At 48.3% G+C, this 24,880-nt stretch overlaps 1 protein-coding gene across 3 annotated transcripts in view; it reads right to left on the reverse strand.

The window, feature by feature from the left end:
• Dennd2a (DENN domain containing 2A) overlaps window positions 1-24,880 on the reverse strand; it is a 75,073-nt gene that overhangs the window by 16,791 nt on the left and 33,402 nt on the right. For all 3 annotated transcript variants that reach the window (XM_069996910.1, XM_069996911.1, XM_069996909.1), the window contains exons 4-14: window positions 20,043-20,167; window positions 19,484-19,605; window positions 15,388-15,585; window positions 15,033-15,126; window positions 14,226-14,276; window positions 12,888-13,075; window positions 9,609-9,718; window positions 8,593-8,662; window positions 5,147-5,224; window positions 2,111-2,251; window positions 745-893 (exon numbers count right to left, since the gene is read on the reverse strand). In XM_069996910.1, the coding sequence (XP_069853011.1) occupies window positions 745-893; window positions 2,111-2,251; window positions 5,147-5,224; window positions 8,593-8,662; window positions 9,609-9,718; window positions 12,888-13,075; window positions 14,226-14,276; window positions 15,033-15,126; window positions 15,388-15,585; window positions 19,484-19,605; window positions 20,043-20,167 (1,326 nt within the window). The remainder of the gene's footprint in view (window positions 1-744; window positions 894-2,110; window positions 2,252-5,146; window positions 5,225-8,592; window positions 8,663-9,608; window positions 9,719-12,887; window positions 13,076-14,225; window positions 14,277-15,032; window positions 15,127-15,387; window positions 15,586-19,483; window positions 19,606-20,042; window positions 20,168-24,880) is intronic.

Raw genomic sequence — 24,880 nt, forward strand, 5'->3', positions numbered from 1 at the left:
TGAGCCACAGCGCCACTTCTGGTTTTCTAGTGGTTTATTGGAGATAAGAATCTCATGGACTTTCCTGCCCGGGCTGGCTTTGAACCACGATCCTCAGATCTCAGCCTCCTGAATAGCTAAGATTACAGGCGTGAGCCACCAGTGCCCTCTTTACTTAGTCTCACGCTTAGTGACAGTCAGAACTCACTTTCCCTGGGGACGAGTACCCTCCGTCAATCTCTTTTTTTTTTTTTTTTGTGTTTGTTTTTTGCTGGTCATGGGTCTGAACTCTGGGCCTGGGCGCTGTGCCTCAGCTCTTCAGCTCAAGGCTAGTGCTCTACCACTTGAGCCACAGTGCCACTTCCAGCTTTTTCTGCTAATGTGGTGCTGAGGAATCGAACCCAGGGCCTCATGCATGCAAGGCAAGCACTCTCCCACTGAGCCACCTTCCCAGCCCCCCTCCATCAATCTCACACGGCACTAGGTAGTCCTTTTACTTCCCAGGCACCCTGCTTGGCTGAGAACTTTGGGGGACAGCTGTGTATTTATGTCTCCTGAATATAACAGAGTGCCTAGTGAACAGCAGAACCCATGGGGACCTGGCTAAGTACCTGAGAAGTGGTTGGTGCCTGGAAGTTCAGGCCTACCTCACAGTCCACGATGGGCGGGCCTTACACCTGCCTCAGCTGTCACTCACGCCTGCCCTAGGGAGTCACCTGCTGTACCCAGGACCACTCACATGCTTACGCAGCAGTAGCCAAGTACCTGAGCTTGTCGGCGATGAAGATGACCCTCCTTTCCAGCAGCAGGGAGGCAAAAACACAGACCAGGTGGCGGATGCTGAGGGAGGAGAAGAGAGACTCAAAGTCCACGTGTTCAAGCCGGGAGTCCAGTGGGCGGCACAGCTCAATCACCTGTCAGGGAACAGGGGTAGCCATGAGGGGAAGATTCCCCCTTGGCAGGCCTGTCCCACGTGGCACAGTTCCTGGGGCTCTGAGGTCCTCAGCAGGGGACATGTGACCCCACTGGAGGGGAGGGAAAGAGGTAGGAAAGAAGACAGAGGGAGCAGGAGTGGGGAGCAGAAGGCTGGAGGCTGGGAAGTGGGTGTATTTGGAAGGAAGCAAATGCCTGATGCTTGATGGAAGACATCTGGCTAGCAGGAAGGGAAGAGGCCGGCTGACCAGCACAGGTGGCTGGTGCCTGCACCCCTGCAGGGACAGTTCTAAGATGAAAATAACTATCTCCTGGGGGGGGTGGGTCTACCTGCCAGAACTCCTGAGCAGATGCAAGCAGCCCTTCCAAGGCTCTTCTTCTAAAGTCCAGCCTCCTACCTCATTCAAATCTCTTCCCCCCCCCTCTCTCTCCTTCCTTCCTTTCTTTCTTTCTTTCTCCCCTTCCCTCCCTCCCTCCTGTCCTTTCTTTGTGTGCTGGTCCTGAGGCCTGAACTCAGGACCTATATGGTGTCCCTGAACTTTTTTGTTCTCAAGGCTAGTGCTTTACCACTTGAGCCACTGCTCTACTTCTGACTTTTGGGTAATTGGAGATGAGTTACAAATTTTCCTTCCTGCGCTCAGCCTCCTAAGTAGCTAAGATTACAAGTGTGAGCCACTGGTGCCCAGCTTTGAAATATATATTTTCTGCAGTATCTTTTCAGCTTCTATGTACAGTGTGCACACATCTTCCTTTTTTTTTTTTTTTTGGTTCATCATGGGGCTTGAACTCTAGGCCTGGGCACTGTCCCTGAGCTCTTCAGCTCAAGGCTAGCACTCTACCACTTGAGCCAGAGCACCACTTCTGGTTTTCTGGTGGTTAATTGCAGATAAGAGTCTCATGACTTTCCTACCTGGGCTGGCTTTGAACCATGATCCTCAGATCTTAGCCTCCTTAGCTAGAATTACAGGCTTGAGCCACTGGTTCCTAGCTCCATGAGACGCGTCTCTACTTGGCCACCCAAAAGCCAGACATCAAGTGATAGAGTGCCAGCCTTGAGTGAAAAAGATAAGGGACAGTGCCTGGGCCTTAACTTCAGGTTCTGGACTCACCCAAGGAGCAGGGTGAATTTGATGGGCCCTGAGAATCATGCTATCACTGCTGGGACTTGACTCCCTGGGGAAGGAGTCGGGCGGCTTACCTCAGTCCCTGAGCCTGGTAAGAAGTTCTTGACGAGGATGGTTTTGCCCAGGGCTGGGAAAGGCGCTTCCATGACACTCCTCATGAGGGGCTGTACCAGGGCCGGGGAGATGCCGCGTCTCTTTTCCACCTCGTCCAAGATCTGCAAAGGTAACACCAGGAGCTCGGCTGAGTCACCCTCTGACAGCCAAGGGCAAGCAGTATGCCACCTGCCTTCTGGGCCATTCCTGGAGGCATGAAATTCATGGAGGCAGAGGTGGGATGGAGGCTGTGAGCGTGCATGTCTAGTGGGTGGAAGCCTCCGGTGTGGGGATAAACCTTCTGCACATGCGTACTGTGATGCTGTCCGGCGGTGAACATGCTGCACGCCTCTAAACTAGCTAAAATGATCAATTTTACAGCATCGATATTTTATATTAGAGGAAGAAAAAGAAAATAATATGACAAAAGGTAAAAAGAAGCCCGGATGCTGGCGGCTTACATCTGTAATTCTAGCTACACAGGAGGCTGAGATAAGAAGATCAGCAGAAAGTTTGGGAAGTAAAGGCTCACGTGGGGGAGTGCCAGTAAAAACGCTGAGCAAGAGTGCAAGAGGCCTGCAGGTCAAGCCCCAGTCCTGGTACAAAAAGAAGGAAAAGGAAATGTAAGAAGAATTGCAGGGGAGATTAGGAGAAAAATAAAGCCTGCCTAGGGAAGCAAGAAGGCAGATACCAGATGGAGTGAATGACGCAGAGTGATGGCGGGCCAGCTGCGGGTTCCAGCCTGACTTTCGCACTTGGGTTTGCCCTCGTGGCCTCTGTCATGGAGGAAACACGCATGCGCCAGCTCACTGTGAATGAGGAATGCACAGGCTGGACCCTGGCTCAGGCCTGCAGCCTTAAGCAGAGACTGCGAGCGTGTCCTCCCCCCATTTTGGTTTGACTGCCTCCATCTTAGGTCCTCTGCTCTTTCCCCAAAATTGGGTGACCAAGTCAGGTCTGGCCATAATTGTTAGCCTCCACCCCATTCCAGAAACTACAGGTATCTCTAGCCTCCGGCTGTGTCACTGGAATGTTGCTCGCTCAGGTCTGTCCAGCTGTGGAGTACCTCCTGCTTTTAGCAAAAATTCCTGCCCTCAGCCTCCCTGGCACTATATAACTAAATCTCCTTCTCAAGGACAGGCTGCCGCTCCCCATCCCGAGACAACTAGCCTGCAAGCCCCTTGTGGACATTAAAAACTCCTTTCTCTGTACGGGGCTGTGTGTCCTCGTGGTTCTCTGGGATGGTGCTCTCAGAGACCAGACAGTTGAGGTCAGCCAAGCCGGGACTACTTTAAACACCTGTGAGCCCAGACATGAGCCACACCTGGCCCACCTGCACACCTGCGGGGGCTGCTTTGGGTTGTTACACAGCATTGTAGGAGCAAGAATAATGGCTACTCCTGAGAACTGCTCTTCTGTTTCATGACTCCTTTCTGTTCTAAAATATGTTTTGCCATTGGGCCATCCTCCTCCCATAGGAGGAATACAGGGATCAGGGGGCTGGAGCTCTGGTTCTGAACAACTGTGGTGGTGGGGTCTCTGTGAGACACATTAAGCTCCTCAAATACAGCCTTGATCAGAAAGCTCCCCGGGACATATGGTGTCAGCCCCAGCTAAGAACGTAAGCGCGCGTGTGCGTGCGTGCGTGCGTGTGTGTGTCACATGACACGTTGGGGCACTGCCTCCTGGAGGGCTGCGTTACTCCAGGCATTTTCCCACCAAACCTGCCCATAGCCAAGTCCACCTTCAACCAAGCCCATGCTAAACACTGGCCTGACCAGTGACATGCGCTTTTGCAGGCCTTGAAACCAACCAACCAATGCTATGATTACCACTGAAGTGAGGAGGGTGCTCTTATGAAGTTCTGGCGCTCTTATGAAGTTCTGATTTATATTTGTCCACAGTAGATGTGGGGAATCTACTCAGGGTCCTAGGGTTGTTCCTGAGCCTTTTTCACTCAAGGCTGGTGCTCTACCACTCTAGATCCACTTCTGGGTTTTTTTTTTTTTTCTGGTTAACTGGAGCTGTTGAGTCTCACAGACTTTGAACTGTGACCCTCAGATCTCAGACTCCTGAGTAGCTAGGATTATAGATAGGCATGAGCCACTGATCCCCACTTGGGATTTATTTATTTATTTTTTGTTGGTTGTGGGGCCTGAACTTTGGGCCTGGGCGCTGTTCCTTAGCTCTTCAGCTCAAGGCTAGCACTTTACCAATTGAGCCACAGTTCCACTTCCGGCCTTTTCTGCTTATGTGGTGCTGATGAATCAAACCCAGGGCCTCATGCATGCAAGGCAAGCATTCTACAACTGAGCCACCTTCCAGCCCCTTGGGAATTTATTTATTTTTTTTTATTTTTTATTTTTTTGGTCGGTCGTGGGGCTTGAACTCTGGGCTTGGGCGCTGTCCCTGCACTCTTCAGCTCAAGGCAAGCGCTCTACCGCTTGAGCCACAGCACTATCTCCGGTTTTCTAGTGGTTTATTGGAGATAAGAGTCTCAGGGACTTTCCTGCCCAGGCTGGCTTTGAACTGAGATCCTCAGATCTAGGCCTCCTGAGTAGCTAGGATTACAGGCGTGAGCCACTGGCTCCTGGCTGGGAATTTTTTAAAATGGTACTAGGACTTGAACTCAGGGCCTGAGCTCTGTTCTTTAGCTTTTTTGCTCAAGGCTGGTACTTTATCACTTGAGTCACAGCTCCAATCCATTTTTTTGTTTTGTTTTGTTTTGTTTTTCTGGTTAATTAGAGAAAAGAGTCTCATGGACTTGTCTACCTTTTTTTTTTTCGTGGGGCTTGAACTCTGGGCCTGGGTGCTGTCCCTGAGCTCTTCAGCTCAAGGCCAGTGCTCTGCCACTTGAGCCATAGCGCTATTTCCAGCTTTTTCTGCTTATGTGGTGCTGAGGAATCAAACCCAGGGCCTCATGCATGCAAAGCAAAGCACTCTACCACTGAGCCACCTTCCCAGCCCTTTGTCCACTTTTCTTTCCCCCATCCCTTTCTCACGGCCCAAATTCTCACCTTTGAAAAGAGGCTGAAGCAGCCCAGCCGGCTCACGATGCAGTAAACTTCAGGAAGGCGTTTCCCTTTGCCCCCAGGCTTTTGGGAGAGAAACACAAGTGCAATGTGAATGCTAACAGCCTCAGTGAAGGAAAGAGCTGGCAAGCTTTTCGTTTCTCTTTTCCTTTCTTTTTAGGCAGGATTCCAATACGTAGCTCAGGATGGCCTTGAATTCTCAGTCTTCCTGCCTTGGCCTCCTGAGTGCTGGGATTACAACCATGTACCACCATGCTTAGCTCCAAATGCTTTTGAGTCTATAACCGATATTTCCATACACCATAGTTTTTTTAAAACCCTATATGGTAAATACTTAGAAATACTCCATTTTTATAGTTGGAAAGCACATCTTCTCCTGAAGGGCCCAAATTAAGGCAATTATATACATAGCTGTGCCATTAGCTGATTAGCCCATGTTACTGTAGGTCTTTCTAAGGAGCTATTCTGAGATCAAATGCTTATTACAATGATGATTCCAAACGAGAAATCATGCAGAAGGTCTTTTTGGAAACTTATTTTTTAACTAGTCTTCAAATGAAAATCCAAAATCATTCTCAATACTTTCAAGTTACTTGAAAATCCTAACTTAAGCCGGGCGCTGGTGGCTCACGCCTGTAATCCTAGCTACTCAGGAGGCTGAGATCTGAGGATCGCGGTTCAAAGCCAGCCCGGGCAGGAGAGACCGTGAGACTCCTATCTCCAATAAAAAAACCACCAGAAAACCGGAAGTGGGGCTGTAGCTCAAGTGGTAGAGTGCTCGCCTTGAGCTGAAGAGCTGAGGGACAGCACCCAGGCCCAGAGTTCAAGCCCCACGACCGACAAAAAAAAAAAAAAAAAAAAGAAAATCCTAACTTAAAAGTATCCTGGCCAGGTACTGGTGACTAGGATTACTCCTGTAATCCTAGCTACTCTGGAGGCTGAGATCTGAAGATTGCAGTTCAAAGCCAGCCTGGGCAGAAAAGTCCCTGTGAGACTCTTATCTCCAATTAACTATCAGCAAACTGGATGTGGTGCTGTGGCTCAAGTGGTAGAGTGCTACCCTTGAGCTGAAGAGCTGAGGGACAGTGCCCAGGGCCTGAGTTCAAGCCCCATGACAGACAAAAAAAAAAAAAAAGGTATTTTGGTTCATGCCAGCCTGAGCAGAAAAGTCGTCTATATCTTCAATTAATCAATACAATGGTAAAATGTTGGACTGAAGTATGACTCAAGCAGTAGAGTGTCAGCTGAATAAAAAAAGCTGAACGAGAACTCTGAGTTCAAGCCACAGTATTGACACACACATTAAAAAAATAGTATTGAAAAAGCCAGGCACCAGTGGCTCATGCCTGTAATCCTAGCTACTCAGGAGGCTGAGATCTGGGGATCTCTGTTCGAAGCCAGCCTGAGCAGGAAAGTCCGTGAGACTCTCTCCAATAAACGACTAGAAAACTGGAAGTGGCGCTGTGGCTCAAGTGGTAGAATGCTCGCCTTGAGCTGAAGAGCTCAGGGACAGTGCCCAAGCCCAGAGTTCAAGCCCCACGACAGACAAAAAAAAAAAAGAAAGTAGTATTGATTCCTCATGCTTTCTAGCTTATTTTCATAATTCAAACTCTCTGGAGAAAAAGATTTGTTATCTCTGAAGATTTGCCAGTGATTGTGGCTAAAAAATGTAGGTTCTAGTTCGGATTGTTATAAAACTGAATATACTAACAAAAAAAAACAAAAAAAAACAAACAAAAAAATTGTAGGTTTTAGTTGGGTACTAGTGGCTCATGTCTGTAATTCTAGCAACTCAGGAGGCTGAGATCTGAGGATTGTGGTTTGAAGCCAGCCCGGGCAGGAAAGTAAATGAGACCCCCAGATCTCAATTTCATTTGACACAGTAAGGGACATCTAAGGAGAAGGTGGCCAGTTGGCAGGAAAATTTAAGATGTGAGTCGCAGTTGGTGACTAAGTAACGTGGAATCTTTGAGAGCCAGATGACTGTTGAGCTGATAGTGGATGGGTAATCTGATCAGATGAGGTCTAACACCTTGTGAACACCAACACAGAGAGGACAATCCTTCCCTCCTTATAGAACAAAAGCCACTGTGCCATGAATTCTAGGACCTCAAAACTGCTTTTCTTCCCATCAGCTGCCATTTTGGTGATTAACTGGAGGTAAGTCTCATGGAATTTCCTGCCTGGGCTGGCTTTGAACCATGGTCTCAGATGTCAACCTCCTGAGTAGCTAGGATTATAGGTATGAGCCACCAGTGACTAGCTTTGTTTTTCCTTTTTTTGAAGTAAGCTTCACTATATTGTCCATGCTGGCCTCAAACTGCTGATACAGAGAGAGAGAGAGAGAGAAAGAGAGAGAGAGAGAGAGAGAGAGAGAGAGTGTGTGTGTGTGTATGTATGTATGTGCGTGTGCATGTGTGTATGCTGGTCCTGAGGTTTGGGCACTGTCCCTGAGCTTTTTCTTCTCAAGGGCAGTGCTCTATCACTTGAGCCACAGTTACATGTCCAGTTTTTTGGTGGTTAATTGCTGGTATGTCAGCTTTTGGAGTAGCTAGGATTATAGACATGAGCCACTAGCATCTGACACTTTTGCCTTTTTTTTTTTTTTTTGGTGCTAGTGGGCCTGGGCTCTGTCCTTGAGCTAAAGAGCTCAAGGCTAGTGCTCTAGCATTTTGAGCTACAGAGCTACTTCTGGTTTTCTGGTAGTTCATTGGAGATAAGAGTCACACAGACACTTCCCTGTCCAGGCTGGCTTTGAAAGGTGATCCTCAGCTCTCAGCCTCCCAAGCAGTTAGGATTACAGATGTGAAGATGTGGATCACCAGTGCCCTGCTCCTGTGCATTTTTTTTTTTTTTTTTTTTGGTGGGTTGTGGGGCTTGAACTCTGGCCTGGGTTCTGTCCCTCAGCTCTTCGGCTCAAGGCTAGCACTCTACCACTTGAGCCACAGTGTCACTTCTGTCTTTTTCTGCTTATACGGTGCTGAGGAATCGAATCCAGGACTTCATGCACACAAGGCAAGCACTCTACCACTGAGCTACCTTCCCAGCCCTCCTGTGCATTTTTTTTTTTGGTTGTAGGACTTAAACTCTGGGCTTCAGCGCTGTCCCTGTGCTCTTCAGCTCAAGGTGAGTGCTCTACGCCTGAGCCACAGCGCCACTTCTGGTTTTCTAGTGGTTAATTGGAGATAAGAATCTCACAGACTTTCCTGCCCAGGCTGGCTTTGAACCGCGATCCTCAGATCTCAGTCTCCTGAGTAGCTAGTATTATAGGCATGAGCCATAAGCGCCTGTCTCTCTGGTGCGTTTCTAACTATATTAGCTAACCTGCTACACTGGCTATTTTATTTTTGTGCCACATAGTCTCAAGGGATTAGGAAGCTAAATTTTGCTCTTTATGAGCTGTGACTGATGGAGAAGCAGACAATACTAACCAGCAGTCTTCGGCAATATCCAAATCTTCGGCTTCCATCTTCTCCAGTTAAGACAAATGAGAATGTTTCACTGCGGTTGGAAAAACACAAAGTCATTACAAAGCTAAACAAATCCAATGGCCCATCTCTACTGTCAATGTAAGACTGCCGGGGGAATTCCACAGGACCGGGTGTTCCTAAAAGAGCATATGTAGCCTGCTGAGGTCAGTCAAAGGTTGAATTCAACGTGGGGTAATAGGAATGCAAACTGAGCCCAGTATTTCAAGATCACTGGGTGAGGATGGATGATGGGCAACATTTCTCTAACTTTTTCCAGACTAAGAACTACCTTAGTGAAGCTTATGAAGCACACACTCTCAGACCGAGCAGCACGCTTCATAAATCTGCCTAACCAGGAAGAAGTTGTTTTTTGTTTATTTGTTTTTTTTTGTGGTCATGGGGCTTGAACTCTGGGCCTGGGCGCTGTCCGTCAGCTCTTCAACTCAAGGCTAGCGTTCTACCCTTAAGCCATAGTGCCACTTCTGGTTTTCTGGTGGTTAATTGGAGACAAGAGTCTCCTGGATGGTTGTGAAGGTGGCTCAGTGGTAAAGTGCTTGCCTTGCATGCATGAGCCCTGGGTTTGATACCTCAGCACCACATAAGCAGAAAAAACCGGAAACCCCTAGGCTGGGGCCCATCATGACTGACTGGTTAGTGCAAGGGCTGACTTGTGGAGTCTGCCCGCTACGATTCCACCGTCCCCCCCCTCCCCGTCTTTTTTTCCAGTCCCGGAGCTTGAACTCAGAGCCTAGCTACTATCCCTGAACAACTTTTGCTCAAGACTAGCATTCTACCACTTGAGCTACAGTGCTACTTCTGATTTTTGGTTTTGGTTTGTTTTCCTGTTTATGTGCTCCTAAGGAATTGAACCCAGGACTTCATACATGCTAGGCAAGCACTCTACCAGTAAGCCACATTCTCAGCCCATGACCATCCCTTTGTCTGTGGGTGTGGGAAGGGGAGATGCCAGCCCATACCTGGTAAACTGCTGGACAGGACTCCAGTCCTTAGCGTCTGGGAAACAGAACTGAGGAATAGCCTTGAGCTGGTCCTCAGCCTCTCTCACGAACTTGAAAGACCTTTCCAACTGGAGGGAGAAGGTGAGAGAAGGTTAGAGAACAAACCCCGGCATGAGACAGTGAGGCAGAGTTTGGCAAAGATTATGGTTCCCTCTTTCCACAGCTGTGACTTTCTCTGCAGCCTCCTTCCTTGGGAGGATTTGGGGTTTGGTCTGTGGAGCCTTTCCTCCCAGGGCAGATGTGACTAACAGTCAGGACCAAAAAACCCAACCCAACCCAACCACCACCACCACTAAACCCAACACCATATATTTCAGGGCAATATTCTCTATGCTTAGTGTTCTGAAAAATAACTCTTCTATTCTGTCAGGAAAAGTCACCAGGGAGGCTTTTGGACCTAGAGGACTGGGGTTCCCAGCTGGTCTTCCCATCTCTGGGCCCAGAGAAACTCATCGTGAATACAGACAGGAAAATCATGTTTCACAAGAATCCCACTAATATGGAAGTCACTGAGTATGTGATATGAAGGGACCTAGACTTTATGCAGACTCTTATTCCACAGAAAAGGAAATATGTCTTGCTGTGTGTTATTTGTCCTGATCACACAGCTAGTGTTAGATGTGGAAGGAAAATCACTGAAATCTCTGATGTCTTTCTTTTTCTTCCTTTCCCCTCCTTTATCCTTCCCTCCCTCCTTCCTTCACTTTCGTCCTTCCTTCCCTCTCCTTCCTTCCTTCTCTCTTTTCCTTCCTTCCTGACCACGACTTGAATTCAGGGCCTCTAGATCTCACTTGGCTTTTCTACTCACAACTGGTGTTCTACTGCCTGAGGCATACTTCCACTTCTGGCTTCTTGAGGATTTGTCTGTCTGGGCTGGCTTTGAACTGTGGTTCTCAGATCTCAGCTTCCCAGATGAGATTGATCATGCTAAGAGCCTGGGTGAACTAAAGTCCAGTTTCGAGATGATTTATATAGAGTCAAGGATTTGCTTATTTTGTGTATGAAGAGGAATATGAGGAGAGCATCCAGAGGGGCAGAACAGACTGATCTGATGGTTTTCAATCTTAAAAAACTGCCTCTAGGGCTGGGATGTAGCTCAGTGGCAAAGCGCTTGCCTAGCAAGTGCAACGTCCTGGGTTCGATCCCCAGTATCAAAAAAGAAAAGACAAAAAAAAATACAGTTAAAAAAAAACCCAAACAAACAAAAAAAAAACTAACCCTTGCTGGGAAAACTGGGCAGCCACATGCAGAAAACTAAAAGTGGACCCCAGCCTATCACCATGCACCAACATCAACTCAAAATGGATTAAAGACCTTAACATTAAACCTGAATCTCTGAAACTACTGCAGGACAGAGTAGGAGAGACACCTGAACTAATAGGCACAGGAAGGAACTTCCTGAACAGAGTCCCAGGGTCACAACAAGTTGGAGAGAGACTCGACAAATGGGACTACCTTAAAATAAAAAGCTTCTGCACAGGTAAAGCTATCGCAACCAAGCTAGAAAGACAACCAACTAATTGGGAAAAAATATTTACCAGCAATATATCAGACAAGGGGTTAACATCCTGTATATACAGGGAACTCAAGAAACTAATCCCTCCCAAACCTAACAAACCAATTACTAAATGGGCAAGGGAACTAAAGAGGAACTTCTCAAATGAAGAAATAAAAATGGCAAAGAAACACATGAGGAAATGTTCATCATCCCTGGTGGTGAAGGAAATGCAAATAAAGACAACCCTGAGATACCACCTTACCCCAGTCAGAATGTCCCACATCCACAAATCAGCCAACGACAAATGCTGGAGGGGATGTGGAGAAAGAGGAACGCTATTACACTGCTGGTGGGAATGTACACTTATACAACCACTTTGGAAAGCAGTCTGGAGGGTCCTTAGAAAGCTAAAGATTGACCTCCCTTACGACCCAGTCATACCACTTCTAGGCATCTACCCTGAACAACAGCAACCAATATACAAGGACACGTGCACCTCCATGTTTATTGCAGCACTGTTCACAATAGCTAGGATATGGAAACAACCCAGATGCCCCACCACAGATGAATGGATCCAACAATTGTGGTATCTATACACAATGGAATATTATGCAGCCACTAGAAATGACAAAATAATGGCATTTGCAGGGAAATGGATGGAGCTAGAAGGAATCATGTTGAGCGAGGTAAGCCAAGAACGAAGAGACAAACAGTACATGGTCTCCCTGATAAGTGGATGATAAATCCAAAATGTTAGCTGATATGACAAAACTAACAAGACTTAAGAAACAAAGAACTCCCACTCATCTGGTTGAACCACTACCAAATATCCCCATGCTGCTGATCACATATATGGTATATAACATGTGAGCACCGTTATATATTACAGACTGTGATAGACAATTTGCTCCAGGAAAGTTAGAATGAACTCGTGACTTTAAATGAGCATCATTATTCCACAATACTGTGAATTTCCGGAAATTAAGTAATCACTTAATCACAATCAAAAAAAAAAAAAAACCTCAGGGAAGGGAGGGAGGGAGGGGATGGTAGGGGGAAAACAATGGAGGGGGTAACAATGTTCAAGAGGAAGTGTACTCATTACCTCACTCATGTAACTGTAACCCTCTGTATAGTATCTTTACAATAAAAAAAGTAAAAAAAAAAACTGCCTCTAAACCCAGGTGTCGGTGACTCACACCTATAATCCTAGCTACTCAAGAGACTGAGAACTGAGGATCGTGGCTCGGAGGCAATTTGGGCAGAAAAATCCCCATGAGATTCTAATCTTCCATTAACCACCCCAAAACTGGAAATGGAGCTGTAGCTCAAAGCCTTGAGCAAAAGAGCTCAGGGAGAGCACTCAGGCCTAGAGTTCAAGTCCAAGACCAAAAAACCAAAACCAAAACCACAACAACAAAAAAGAAACTGTCTTTAGTCAGGGGCTGGTGGCTCACACCTATAATCTTAGCTATTTAGGAGACTGAGATTTGAGGATCAAGATTTGAAGCCAGCCTTGGCAGAAAAGGCTGAGATATCTCCAGTTAACCAGCAAAATGCCAGAAGTAGAGGTGTCTCAAGTGGTACAGCGCCAGCCAGCCCTGAATGGAAAAGCCAAATGAGTTCAAACCCTAGTACTAGTACACAAAAACAAGCAACACAAGGAAAAGCTGCCTCTTGTGTATGACCCCCCCCCGCCCCGCCCCTGGCAGCCGGCAGGAGCCAGGGGTCCCCCTTACCTTTAGGGGGAACTGCTGGGTGAGCTCAGGCACATAGGCGGCCCCCGCCTGCTTCCTGTGCAGCGACACCACCACGAAGTACTCGAACAGCTCCCTCTCCTGGTACTCCAGGAGCTCTCTGGCGGGAGGTGGGTACCGAGGGGCCTGCTTCAGGCGGGACTTCACGTTCACCAGGCGCTGGCTGTGAGCTGGGGAAGACACAGAGACAGACCAGGGCCTGACACGGTTCTGCTGCTGCTGCTGTGGAACTGCACAGCGCCATTCAGGTTATGTAATCCCCACTCCAGGGCTTGTCTCTCATCTGCAGGGTATTTCCACAGCTCACAAATTAGTAGAAGATTCTTGGCTTGGGACCATAGCCAAACTCCTGGGAGGAGCACCCCCTCAGGCTTGCGTGGAGGACCTGGGGCGGCAGGAGCCACAGATTTGTGGTCTGGCCTCCAGGCCAAAGGCCGATCAAGGCCTCACCTCCACTGGTCTTTGGGGGTGGGCACCTGGGCGCCTCCCCTCACTCATTCAAGCTGTCTTTCAGTCTGTGAGGCGACAAAATCCAGAACACACAGCTTTTGGGATGGAACTTTGTAAACATCCGTGTGACTCAACTGGCAGAGCTCTGGCTAATGGGGAGCTCGGGTTCGCCTCCCTCCCATCCTTCTACAGTGGCGGTAGGCTTGTTTGGCGCTAGGGGTGGCCCAGGGAGCAATGGGGCAGGGTCACTGAGCAGGCATTCCGAGGCCTGAGAAATCTCATCAAACTCACTAGTTTAGATTGGAATTGCTGAAGGTTAATTGGCCCCAAGAGGGGCCAATGATTTCAACAAGTTCATCTGATGGGTGAGCAGCCAGAGGTCCTGAGGTCTGAAGAGACTGCCTTTAAGAGGTGTGGGAACAGGGTGGCTACAGCAATTGGTCAGTTACACTCTGTGTGTGTGTGTGCGCGCGCTAGTACTGGGGCTTGAACTCAGGGCCTGCTACTGTCCCTTAGCTTTTCTTTTGCTTAAGTCTAGTGTTCTACCACTTGAATAGCAGCTCCATTTTTTAGGTTTTAATTGGAGATAAGAGTCTCACAGATTTATCTGCCCAGACTGCTTTTGAACGGAGATTACGGGTATGAGCCACTGGTGCCTGGCTCTGCTCACAGTCACCTTGGATCTCTGCAGCTACGTGTGGCTGGGTGACAGCGCCTTGTCATCCCGCTGGGCCCCTGTGTCTTCTCAGACACTCGTGCTTTGCCAAGCAAACCTGGACAGGACAAGTCTGTCCCGCAAGCTAGGGAGGAGGGGGCATCTGTGTGACCTCTGAGTCCCCGCATGCACCTTGATGCCAACTGCTCTCTCACCTTTCAGCTTCTCCTCTGTGTCGCTGTCGGACTCACTGTTCTCGTCTGTCACTAAACCAAAAGAACAAAGAAGCAAATGTGAGTTCTTGAAGTGTAAGAAACAGATCCAGAATTTCTAGATCAGAGGGATACCTTGTCATCTGTTTAAATGTAATGGACACACTGTTCAACTCAATGGATTCTAAGTCAGATGGCTTTTTTTTTGGTTGGTTGTGGGGCTTGAACTCTGGGCCTGAGCGCTGTCCCTCAGTTCTTTTTTTTTTTTTTTGGGGGTCTGGTCATGGGGCCTGAACTCTGGGTCTGGGTGCTGTCCCTCAGCTCTTCAGCTCAAGGCTAGCGCTCTACCACTTGAGCCATAGTGCCACTTTCGGCTTCTTTATTTTCTGCTTATGTGGTGCTGAGGAATTGAACCCAGGGCCTCATGCATGCAAGGCAAGCGCTCTACCACTGAGCCACCTCCCCAGCCATGTCCCTCAGCTCTTCAGCTCAAGGCTAGTGCTCTACCGCTTGAGCTACATCGCCACTTTGGGTTTTCTAGTGGTTTATTGGAGATAAAGAGTTTCAGGGACTTTCCTGCCCGGTGTGAGCCACCAGCACCGGCCAGATGGCTCCTTTATCCAATATTACAGGAAGACATCTGCCCTTTGTGAATCCAAGTCAGAAAAGTTGTGGCCATGGGCAGGCTGGGGCAGTAGGAGCCAGAGAGCATGCACTAGCCAGGCTAAGCTGCTGACACTGACCATTTTGTCTAGAAAGGACGTTTTCCGGTGCTGGGGGGAGGAAGGATGGAGTCCCCAGGGCTTCTACCTTTTCCTGAGTTGCTCTCTGTGGACTGGGACAGCCTCTTCACCCGTTTCTTTCCTCTCCGGGCCTCATAAATGGCATTGATTCTCAACACCAGCTGTTAGACACAAGGTGAAAAGCCCATGTCAGTGGCCCATCCTTACAAGGTCCACAGGGGAGGGGCCTGGAGGGTCCAGGATGGAGGTGTGTGTGTGTGTGTGTGTGTGTGTGTGTGTGTGTGTGTGTGTGTGTGTGTGTGTGTGTGTGTGTGTGTGTGTGTGTGTGTAGGTGTGTGTGTGTGTGGTGTCTCTGCCTGGCTTCCGCTGCAGAGGGGAAAGGGGCATGAAGTTGGGGACATGTGGTTGGCTGCAAGTCTTACCTTGGGGATCTTCTTCTTCTTCCTGCCATTCTGTTGGTCTCCTAGGTTAAAGAAGGTGTCGTCGGGGCTGCTGGGTGTGGAGGGGGGGCTGGTTTTGGAAGGGGACCCAGTTCCATCCCGACTCAGCTTCCTAGCGTCCAGGAGCTTGAAATTCCTCCTCTCGGAATTTTGCCGGAAAAAAGTCGGTTTGGACAATGTCTTTATGTGAGGAAAAGAACAGGAGAGTAAATAAATCCAGGCAAAGGAGACGCAGGCTGGAGGTAACTGGGCCTGCCCCGTGAGACCATGGGATAGAAGGGGGGGCGGGTCTGGGCTCCTGGGGTACACAGCGTGTGTCCACGCTAAGCTCAGCAGACCCTTACCCTCCCCTTGTGGAAATTTGGTGTGATAAATGATGTAAACCCAACCCAGTCCCTCTTCAGACGGGTGGCAAGCCGCGTGGCTCCAGCACCTGGCTCTGGAGATGAGGCTTTCTGAGAGCACAAGGCACAGCTACTGGGAGTTGTAAGACCCAAGGCGAGCCGGGCCCCTGGCTGGCTCCTTGGGTTAACTGCTTCCTGTTCTTCCTCAACATCCTATTTCTTTTGTCTTTTTGATGCCAGTCCTGGAGCTTGAACTCAGGGTGTCCCTGAGCTTCTTCTGCTCAAAGCTAGCACTCTACTACTTGAGGCACAGCTCTATTTCTGGATTCTTTGATGGTTAAGCAGAGATGAGTCTTGTGGATATTCCTATCAAGGCTGGCTTTGGACCACAATCTTCAGATTTCAGCCTCCTGAGTAGCTAGTATAGGTATAAACTATGGATGCCTGGCCACATTTATCATGTCAAACTCTCTTAAGATGGTCTAAGGGGCTGGGAAGGTGGCTCAGTGGTAGAGTGCTTGCCTAACATGCATGAGGCCCTGGGTTCAATTCCTCAGTACCACATAAGCAGAAAAAGCCGGAAGAGTGATACTGTGGCTCAAGTGGTAGAGTGTTAGCCTTGAGCTGAAGAGCCAAGGGACAGCACCCAGGCCCAGAGGTCTGGCCCCACGACCACAAAAAAAAAAAAAAAAGATGGTCTAAGCCAGGTGCCAGTGGGTCACAGTAATCCTAGCTTCTCAGGAAGGAGGCTGAGATCTAAGGTTCACAGTTCAAAGTCAGCCTGGGCAGGAAAGTACCTGTGAGACTCTTATCTCCAATTAACCACTCATAAACTGGAAGTGGCGCTGTGGCTCAAGTGGTAGAATGCTTGCCTTGAGCTGAAGAGCTGAGGGATAGCGCCCAGGCCCGGAATTCAAGCCCCAAGACCGAAGGGGGAGGGAGGGGGACGGGGAAAAGGTGTATTTTATTCTAGCAAGTTCTGCATTCTTGTTTGGTTTCAAGTAATATGTAGTGATAAGTTTAGAACCTTTTCTTGGTCAATATTTCCAGGAATGAAGACTCTCAGTTGTCATGGCTAGCTCTATAAGGAAAAAGAAATTGCTTAGTACAGGAGGTTTTAAGGAGAGGAACAGCCAACCAGGTTTGGCCACTCTTGGCATCCTGACCACTCTGAAGGAACAGCGGCAGCCTTCTTAATAAAGGCTTCCATCTGCAGTGAAATCCAAGGAAATGCCCTCATTCTTTCACCACATTGCAGTCTGTCAAACGACTGGCAACTGGTAAGCATCTGTTTTCATCAGAGATTTAGATTGTATTAGTGTTTGCTTAAAGGAGATTTGACCTATGAAAAGATGTGAGAGGAAAGAACAAAAGAGGCGAAATCAAAACATGGCACACAACTTCATAAAGAATGCCAAGAGGCCTGGCACAAGCCGTGTGTGGGCTGCATGGCCAGTGTCACACTGCTGGAGAATGGGGCTCTGGGTATGTCCCAGAACACCACATAAATCACCATATACTCAGGTATTGTTTATGAGGGAGGTGGAATTTCTTGGCAAGTGTGGGGCAGGATAGCAAATTACCACTTGGCCTGTGTTACAGCCTGAGACCAGACTTCATTGAAAAGGAGCAAAACCACCTGAGCCGACTCTTTATGGATCAAAGGGAGGACTTCAACACAGATGTGACAGCCAGGCACTGGTGGCTCATGCCTGTCATCTTTGCTACTTAGGAAGCCAAGATCTGAGGATCATGATTTGAAGCCAGGCTGGGCAGACAAATCCTCCAGATTCTGTTAATCAGCTAAAAGCCGGAAATAGAGGTGTGGTGCTAGTGGTAGTGTGCCAGTGTTGAGCATAAAAGATGTGTGAGTGCAAGAGGCCCTGAGTTCAAGCCCCAGGATGAGCATCACAGTAAAAAAGAAAAGAAAAGAAAACAAGTGCTGTGGCTCCTCAGAGGGAAACAGACTAAAGCCCTGACAAGTTATTCTCGTGTGTGTGTGTGGGGGGGGGGGTCTTGGGGCTTGAGCTTAGGCCTAGGTGCTGTTTTTGAGCCTTTTGTCTTAAGGCTAGCTCTCTACTTCTTTTTTTTTTTTTTTTGGTACTGGGGATCGAACCCAGGACGTTGCACTTGCTAGGCAAGCGCTTTGCCACTGAGCTACATCCCAGCCCTTAGCTCTCTACTTCTTGAGCTATAGCCCCTTCCATCTTCTGATGAGAGTCTTATGGATTTTCCTGCCTGAGCTGGCTTCACACCACAGTCCTCAGCCTCCTGAGTAGCTAGGATCACAGGCCTGAGCCTCTAGCACCTAGCTCACCAACTCTCCTTTCCTGAATGAGGTCAATGTGTAAAACAACAACAGCATCAACAAACAGAGTATCTAAGACCAGCTCAGGTTTCCTTTATCTCATTGCTCTTGCCATATTCCCTAGGCCGGGACTAGACAGAGTAGTAAGAGAAGACGCAGGTCCCTTTTCAGGAACTGGAGAGTTAGGTTCACAAGCTCAGCACCCATCCCTGCTCCCCTGCTCCCGCCCCTCTCCGCCCCCCCCCCCCCGGCCCGATCTGCTCCTGTGTGAGGGGATTCTGTCCAACTCGCCCTCCCTGTGCACCCGTATCACGCAGATCAACACCCCAAGATGGCTCTGGGCCTTGGCTGGCAGGGGAGGTGAACACGGAGAGTCTGCTTCAGCTACTTGGAGGCCCCAGCTGCAGCCCAGCTGTGACAGATGTTCAGTGAATATTTGATGAGCCGAATGGAGGAAGTGGTGGGGTCTGAAGCTGTCCCTTAGAACCGGGGGTAACCAGACACCCAGATGTGGGGGAGCAGAGTGATGTGTGCAGATGCAGGGCCTGGAGGATGACTCGCAGAGGCCCCGACAGCCTGCAAGAATCAGTGTCAACCACACAGGTGCCTTGGCCAATGAGTCTGTGTCCTGTCCTCCTGCCCTCCCCCTTCCCCCTCCCCCCCAATGCGGCCTCTGGACGGTAGGCTCGGGGTGGCAGCATCTCTGACTGGATTGGACTGGTCTCGAAGCAGAGGCACTAGCTTTTCTCTGCCTGGCAGCAGCAGGTCTTTCCCATAAGCCACTGCACTGCCCCCGCAGGGGCACAAAGGGGGGACTTGCAATTCGAGCCTCCTGTGGCAGGCCTGGGTCCCGTGTTGCTGAGCCTGCTGCCTTGCGGATTACCCAGGCATTTTGGCTTCTGTTGGAACCCAGTCTCCCCTGCTTCTCTATCTATCTATGGTTCTATTTTGGGTACCAATATTGGGGCTTGCATTCTGTGCCTGGGCACCATCTCTTGCTTTTTTTGCTGAAGGTTGAGCCACTTTCAGTTTTTGTTGTTTAAGTGGGAGTAAGAGTCTCACAGACTTTCTTGCACAGGCTGGCTTTGAACTGGGATCCTCAGATCTTATCCTCGTGAGTAGCGAGGATTACAGGTATAAGTCACTAGCACCGGGTTCATACCTGTATTCTTAGCTATTTGGGGGGTGGCTGAGGACAGGAGGATCATGGTTTGAGGCCAGACAAGGCAGAAGCTCAATGGCGTTTTAGAAGGCTTGACTGAGCAGGCAGGGTGCAGAAGAAACAGGGGAAGACCAGTCAGGTAGAGAGAAGGAACAGCATCAGGAGGCTGGTGTGGAACTGAGGGTATGAGGCCCCCCCACTCTGTGGGGGGGGCCATCTTTTGTGTTCCTCCCCCACCCATCCCCACTCCCTGGAGGCTCATACCTTGGTAGATGTGTCTGGGATGGAAGAGGTGGGAGACACGGGGAAGGTGAGGACACACTTCTTGCCCAAGCAGCGGCCATGTAGCTCGATGTCTTCATAAGGGTTCTCCTTCACTGGTGGATCTGTGGCCACAGGCATGGGGTAAGGGACCGGGGAAGTTTCTTCATGTGGGACTAGAGGCCTCCATGTTGGCCTCTTCTGCATTAGTTCCTACAGGATATTTACTGTTTGGCTAGCCACCAGCCTGATTTCTATTGGGTTGGCTCTGTCTCCCTATTTGTAGGCACACAAGATGATCCCCACTTCTGGTCTCTAGGCTTCAGCCCCTGTGAGGAGATCCGGCCTCAGTGATGGGTTTGGGGAAGGACTTGTGGTCCTGGGACCCATGCAGGCCCTGTCACTGCTACTGAGAATGGAGCTAACCAGAAGACGAGAAATGCAGGAAGCAGCTGGGTACAGGTGGCTCATGCCTGGAATCCTAGCTACTCAGGAGGCTGAGATCTGAGCATCATGGTTTGAAGCCATCCTGGGCTTCTACATGGGCATTTGGGCCTCTTACCTAGAATGTCCTCATAAACGTTCTCCTCAGAGAAGGTGCGTGTGAGCCCCAGCTTAGTCTGGGCATACCAGTCCACCCTGCTCTCGGAGGACGTCTGCAGCAAGTCTTCAAATTCATAGGATTTCCTGGGTGGGGCAACACGGGAAGCAACAGAGAACTTGAATCAGTTTAGGGTAGGTCAGAGAATACAGGTTATTTGAGGCAAAAGTTCAGCCAATAGTTTGGCACAGGTGGCTTGCACCTGTAATCCTTGCTACTTAGGAGGCTGAGATCTGAGGATTGTGGTTCAAAGCAAGCCTGGGTAGGAAAGTCTGTGAGACTCTGATTTCCGATTAACCACCAAAAATAAAAATGAAAGTGGCAGAATGCCAGTCTTGAAAAAAGAGAGAACGCACACCAAGTCCTGAGTTCAAGTCCTAGTACTGGCGTGCACGCACACACGCATGCGTGCGTGCATGCACGCACGCACGCGTACACGTACACGTACACACACACACACACACACACAGAGTAAATAAAAATTTTTATTTTTGGTAAAAGATAGAAATATTCATCAATAAAAACACGGCTAACTTTTAAGTTTTGTTATTTTGAGAGGCAAAAGCTATATATTTCAGGCTAGTTTGAAGATGTTGTATAGTTCAGGCTGGCTTCAAACTCACGATCATCCTGCCTCCCTAGTATTGGGATTAGAGGCATGTACTACCATGCCTGGTGTGAGATTGGTGACTTATGCTAAGTGAAAAGGGTAATGTGTGTTTATAGAACATAACCCCATCTTTGTAAACCTATCTCTAGAAAATTAAAACAAGAAACAAGTGAAATACAGAGCTGCCACCTCAGGACTGAGGAGTAGCCAGTGATTTCTCTGCCTTTGAAGGCTACCTAGCGTTTATGGAGCGCACATTGCTTCAATATTCTGAGGGATATAGAAGAAGGTCTAGGCATGAGAAGTTTTCCCTTCCCTTTCCTTCCCTTCCCTTTTCTTTATTTTTCTTTCTATGTGTGCTAGTATTAGGGCTTGAACTAAGGGCCTGAGCACGGTCCCATAGTTTTTTGCAAGGTTGACATTGAATCACTGGAACCACAGATCCACCTCCAGCCTTTTTGTAATTAACTGGAGATAAGAATATCATTGACTTGCTCAGAATTGGTGGCTCACGCCTGTAATCCTAGCTATTCAGAAGGCTGAGATCTGAGGATGGTGGTTCAAAGCCAGCCCAGTCAGGAAACTCCGTGAGACTCTTATCTCCAACAAACCATTCAGAAAACCAGAAGTGGTGCTGTGGCTCAAGTGGTAGAGGCTTGCCTTGAACTGAAGAGCTGAGATACAGCACCCAGGCCCAGTGTTCAAGCCCCACGACTGACAAAAACAACAAACAACAAACAAAAAACAGTAGTCTCATGGAGTTTCCTGCCTAGGCTGGATGCAAACCATGATCTTCAGGACTCAGCCTTTTGAGAATCTGATTGGCTTTGAACTGCAATCCTCATATCACAGCTCTCTGAGGAGCTAGAATTACAGGTGTGAGCCACCAGCGTTGAGCCAAAGCCTGAGAAGTTTCTATGCTTCTCCTGAAGCGGAGAACATGGCAGACTCCACAGGAAGATATAATTAAGCATGCAGCCCCTGCAGCCCCCTCTCCAGCCTTTTCCTTCCCTCTCTCCTGGCCTTTCTCCAAAGCAGCTACAACTTCCCTCCTGACTGAGTGACACCAGCCCTGGCCCCTGCTCCATCTCCAAGCAGATTTGTCAGGAATTTGTCAGAACGGGTCCGGCTCTTGGCTCCGTGGAATCTGGGTGGATGTGCCTGTCTGCCGTCCTGGGACAGAGCATATACCACGCTGGGCCTCGCTTAGTCCTTACTCCCTCTTGCCTGGTCTGGGGTCCAGATGGTCACAGTTTTCTGGTGGCTTGAAGTCACGGCTCTTCTCAAGTCCTTTGTTCACATGTGCTAGACAGTAAATCACTCTGACTACCTAGAAATGCATAGTGCCTGCTTCCTCTTCCACACCCCCAGGTCCTCCCACTGCTTTTCTAGTGGTTCTGGGATTAAAACACATCTGGGTGGCCTCTTTGCAGGCCCTTTTATCACAGATGAAAGTCCTGATGTGTGAAAAAAACAAAAAGCAATGTTCTCATAAGTTTGTCTAAAGTGTTGGGCATGGTAGCATATGCGTGTAATCCCAGCTACAGAGGGAGCATAATAAGAAAATTGTGGTCCGAGGTTCCAGGAACAAAAATGAGAAAGTGTATCCACAAAACAGAGTAAAAGAGAAAAAGGACTAGGGTTCCAGAGGTAGCCCTCAAGACAGCTCTCCACAAAAAGAACAAGCAATGTTAGCGATGACTGCTAGCAGTGCTATTAATTAGTTATGCAGCGACTGCTTTATGTGGAACATGAACCGAACTGTGTGACAGTGCCGTGCTCAGCAGTCTGTCAGTTCAGCACGATGCCTACCCAGAAAGCCCACTCTAGAGAGAGTCGGCTAGTCACAAGCAAACATTACACACCATGGGAAAAGGCCCACCCAAAGAAGGCCTAGAAAGAAAGTCACCAAGGAACTCAAGGATCAAAAGGCTCAACCAAGCCAGGTGCTCATGCCCATAATCCTAGCTACTCAAAAAAGCTGAGATGTGGGCTGGGAAGGTGGCTCAGTGGTAGAATGCTTGCCTTGCATGCATGAGGCCCTAGGTTCGATTCCTCAGTACCACCTAAGCAGAAAAAGCCAGAAGTATGCTGTGGCTCAAGTGGTAGAGCACTAGCTTTGAGCTGAAGAGCTGAGGGACAACACCCAGGCCCAGAGTTCTAGCCCAACAACCAAAAAAAAAAAAAAAAAAAAAGCTGAGATATGAGGATCAGAGTTAGAATCCAATCTGGGTAAGAATGTCCATGAGACTCTTATCTTCAATAACTGCCCAAAAGCCAAAAGTGGAGCTATAGCTCAAGTGGTAAAGTATAAGCCTTGGGACAGCACCCAGGTACTTTACCAGGTAATCCTAGGATATTTATTATATCCCAAGGTGTATGGGGGGGCAGGGATGAGAATCAATACACAAAAAAGATAGATATATATATATACACTCAACTCTACTCACTGTGGCCTGAGTGCCAATAAAGATGTGGTATGTAAGAGGGAACAGCTGACGCTATGCAAAACAAAAGAAATGTACATATCACCCAATGTGGAAGCAATAACTGTATCGCAAAGCTCATAGAACTCATAAATGTTATAGACCGTGATACACAATTTGCTCCAGGAAAGTTAGAATGTGTTTGTGACTTTAACTAAGCTTCTCTATCCCACAATACTGTGAAATTTGGGAAATTATGTAACCACTTAATCACAATAAAATTTTTGAAAAAAAGATGTGGTATATATGAGCCATGAAATATTACATAGCCAGAAACAAAAATAAAATCCTGTCACTTGCAGAAAAAAAGATACAACTGGAGAACATCATCCTGAGCAAGATAAGCAGAGAACAAAAACCCAACTAGCATATGTGTTTGCTTAGAGGTGGAAGCAAGACCTAAAGGGCATGTATGTGGACAGACGTACAGACACATACACATATACACACACAGGACATACTACTTTTTTTTTTTGTCAGTTGCGGGGCTTGAACTCTGAGCCTGAGCGCTGTCCCTCAGCTCTTCAGCTCAAGGTGAGCACTCTACCACTTGAGCTACAGCGCCACTTCCGGTTTTCTGGTACTTTATCGGAGATAAGAGTTTCACAGACTTTCCTGCCCGGGCTGGCTTTGAACCTCAATCCTCAGATCTCAGCCTCCTGAGTAGCTAGGATTACAGGTGTGAGCCACCGGCGCCTGGCTCACAAGACATACTTCTATTTATGGGATTGTGTAGAAGGATGGGGAGGAGAGGAGAGGGAAAAAAGATGGAGGGTGAATAATTTCAAACTTCAGTGAACTATGTATGAAGGGGGCATAAAGAACCTCACCTCAGCGAAAGCTGCTGCTCAACAGGGGGTCACGGGGACAGGAGAAGAGAAGGAACAGCGGGTTATTTAGAGCAGAACATAACATATGCACGGCTGAAATACTATAGTGAAACCGTTTGGTGCAATTAATTCACACTAAGAAACAAAAAAGTACAGGAAAGTAAAAGCAGTTCAGATGGAGTGACGGCAGCGGAGGGGGAAGGGCTAAGAAGAGGGGATGAGGGTGATGGTCTATGCATAAAATACAACAATTAAACCCACTGACGTTGCTTTAAGCAGGTGGAGTGGAATGGTGGGGGGGGGTGATAGGGTGAGATTGATTGGGATATATTGTACACAAGCACAAAAATGCCACAACAATCCTCTCCCCTTTGTACAACTAAGGTATACTAAGTTTTTGCTGTTGTTGTTGGTAATAGGGCTTGAACTCTAGGCCTGGGTGCTGTCCCTGGGCTCTTTAGCTCAAGGCTATTGCTCTGCCACTTGAGCCACAGCGCCACTTCCAGTTTTCTGGTGGTTTTTTTGGAGAAAAGAGTCTCACAAATTTTCCTGTCTAGCTTTGAAATGCGATCTTCAGATCTCAGCCTCCTGAGTAGCTAGGATTGCAGGCCTGAGCCACTGGCCTGGCCAGCTTTAGTTTTTTGTTTTTTTGTTGTTTTTGTTTTAAGTGTTGGTGGCTCACAGCTGTAATTCTAGCTTACTTAGGAGGCTTTCATCTGAGGATTGTGGTTCAAAGCCAGCTTGGGCAGGAAATTAAGTGAGACTCATCTCTATAATTAACCACCAAAAAGCTGTAAGTAGAGATATTACTCAAGAGGTAGAGAAAAAAAAAAAAAGCTCAGCTCAGGGACAGTGCTCAGGCCCTGAGTTCAA

Source organism: Dipodomys merriami, unplaced genomic scaffold, assembly GCF_024711535.1.
Source record: "Dipodomys merriami isolate MVZ:Mamm:240054 unplaced genomic scaffold, mDipMer1.0.p SCAF_5, whole genome shotgun sequence".
NCBI lineage: Eukaryota > Metazoa > Chordata > Mammalia > Rodentia > Heteromyidae > Dipodomys > Dipodomys merriami.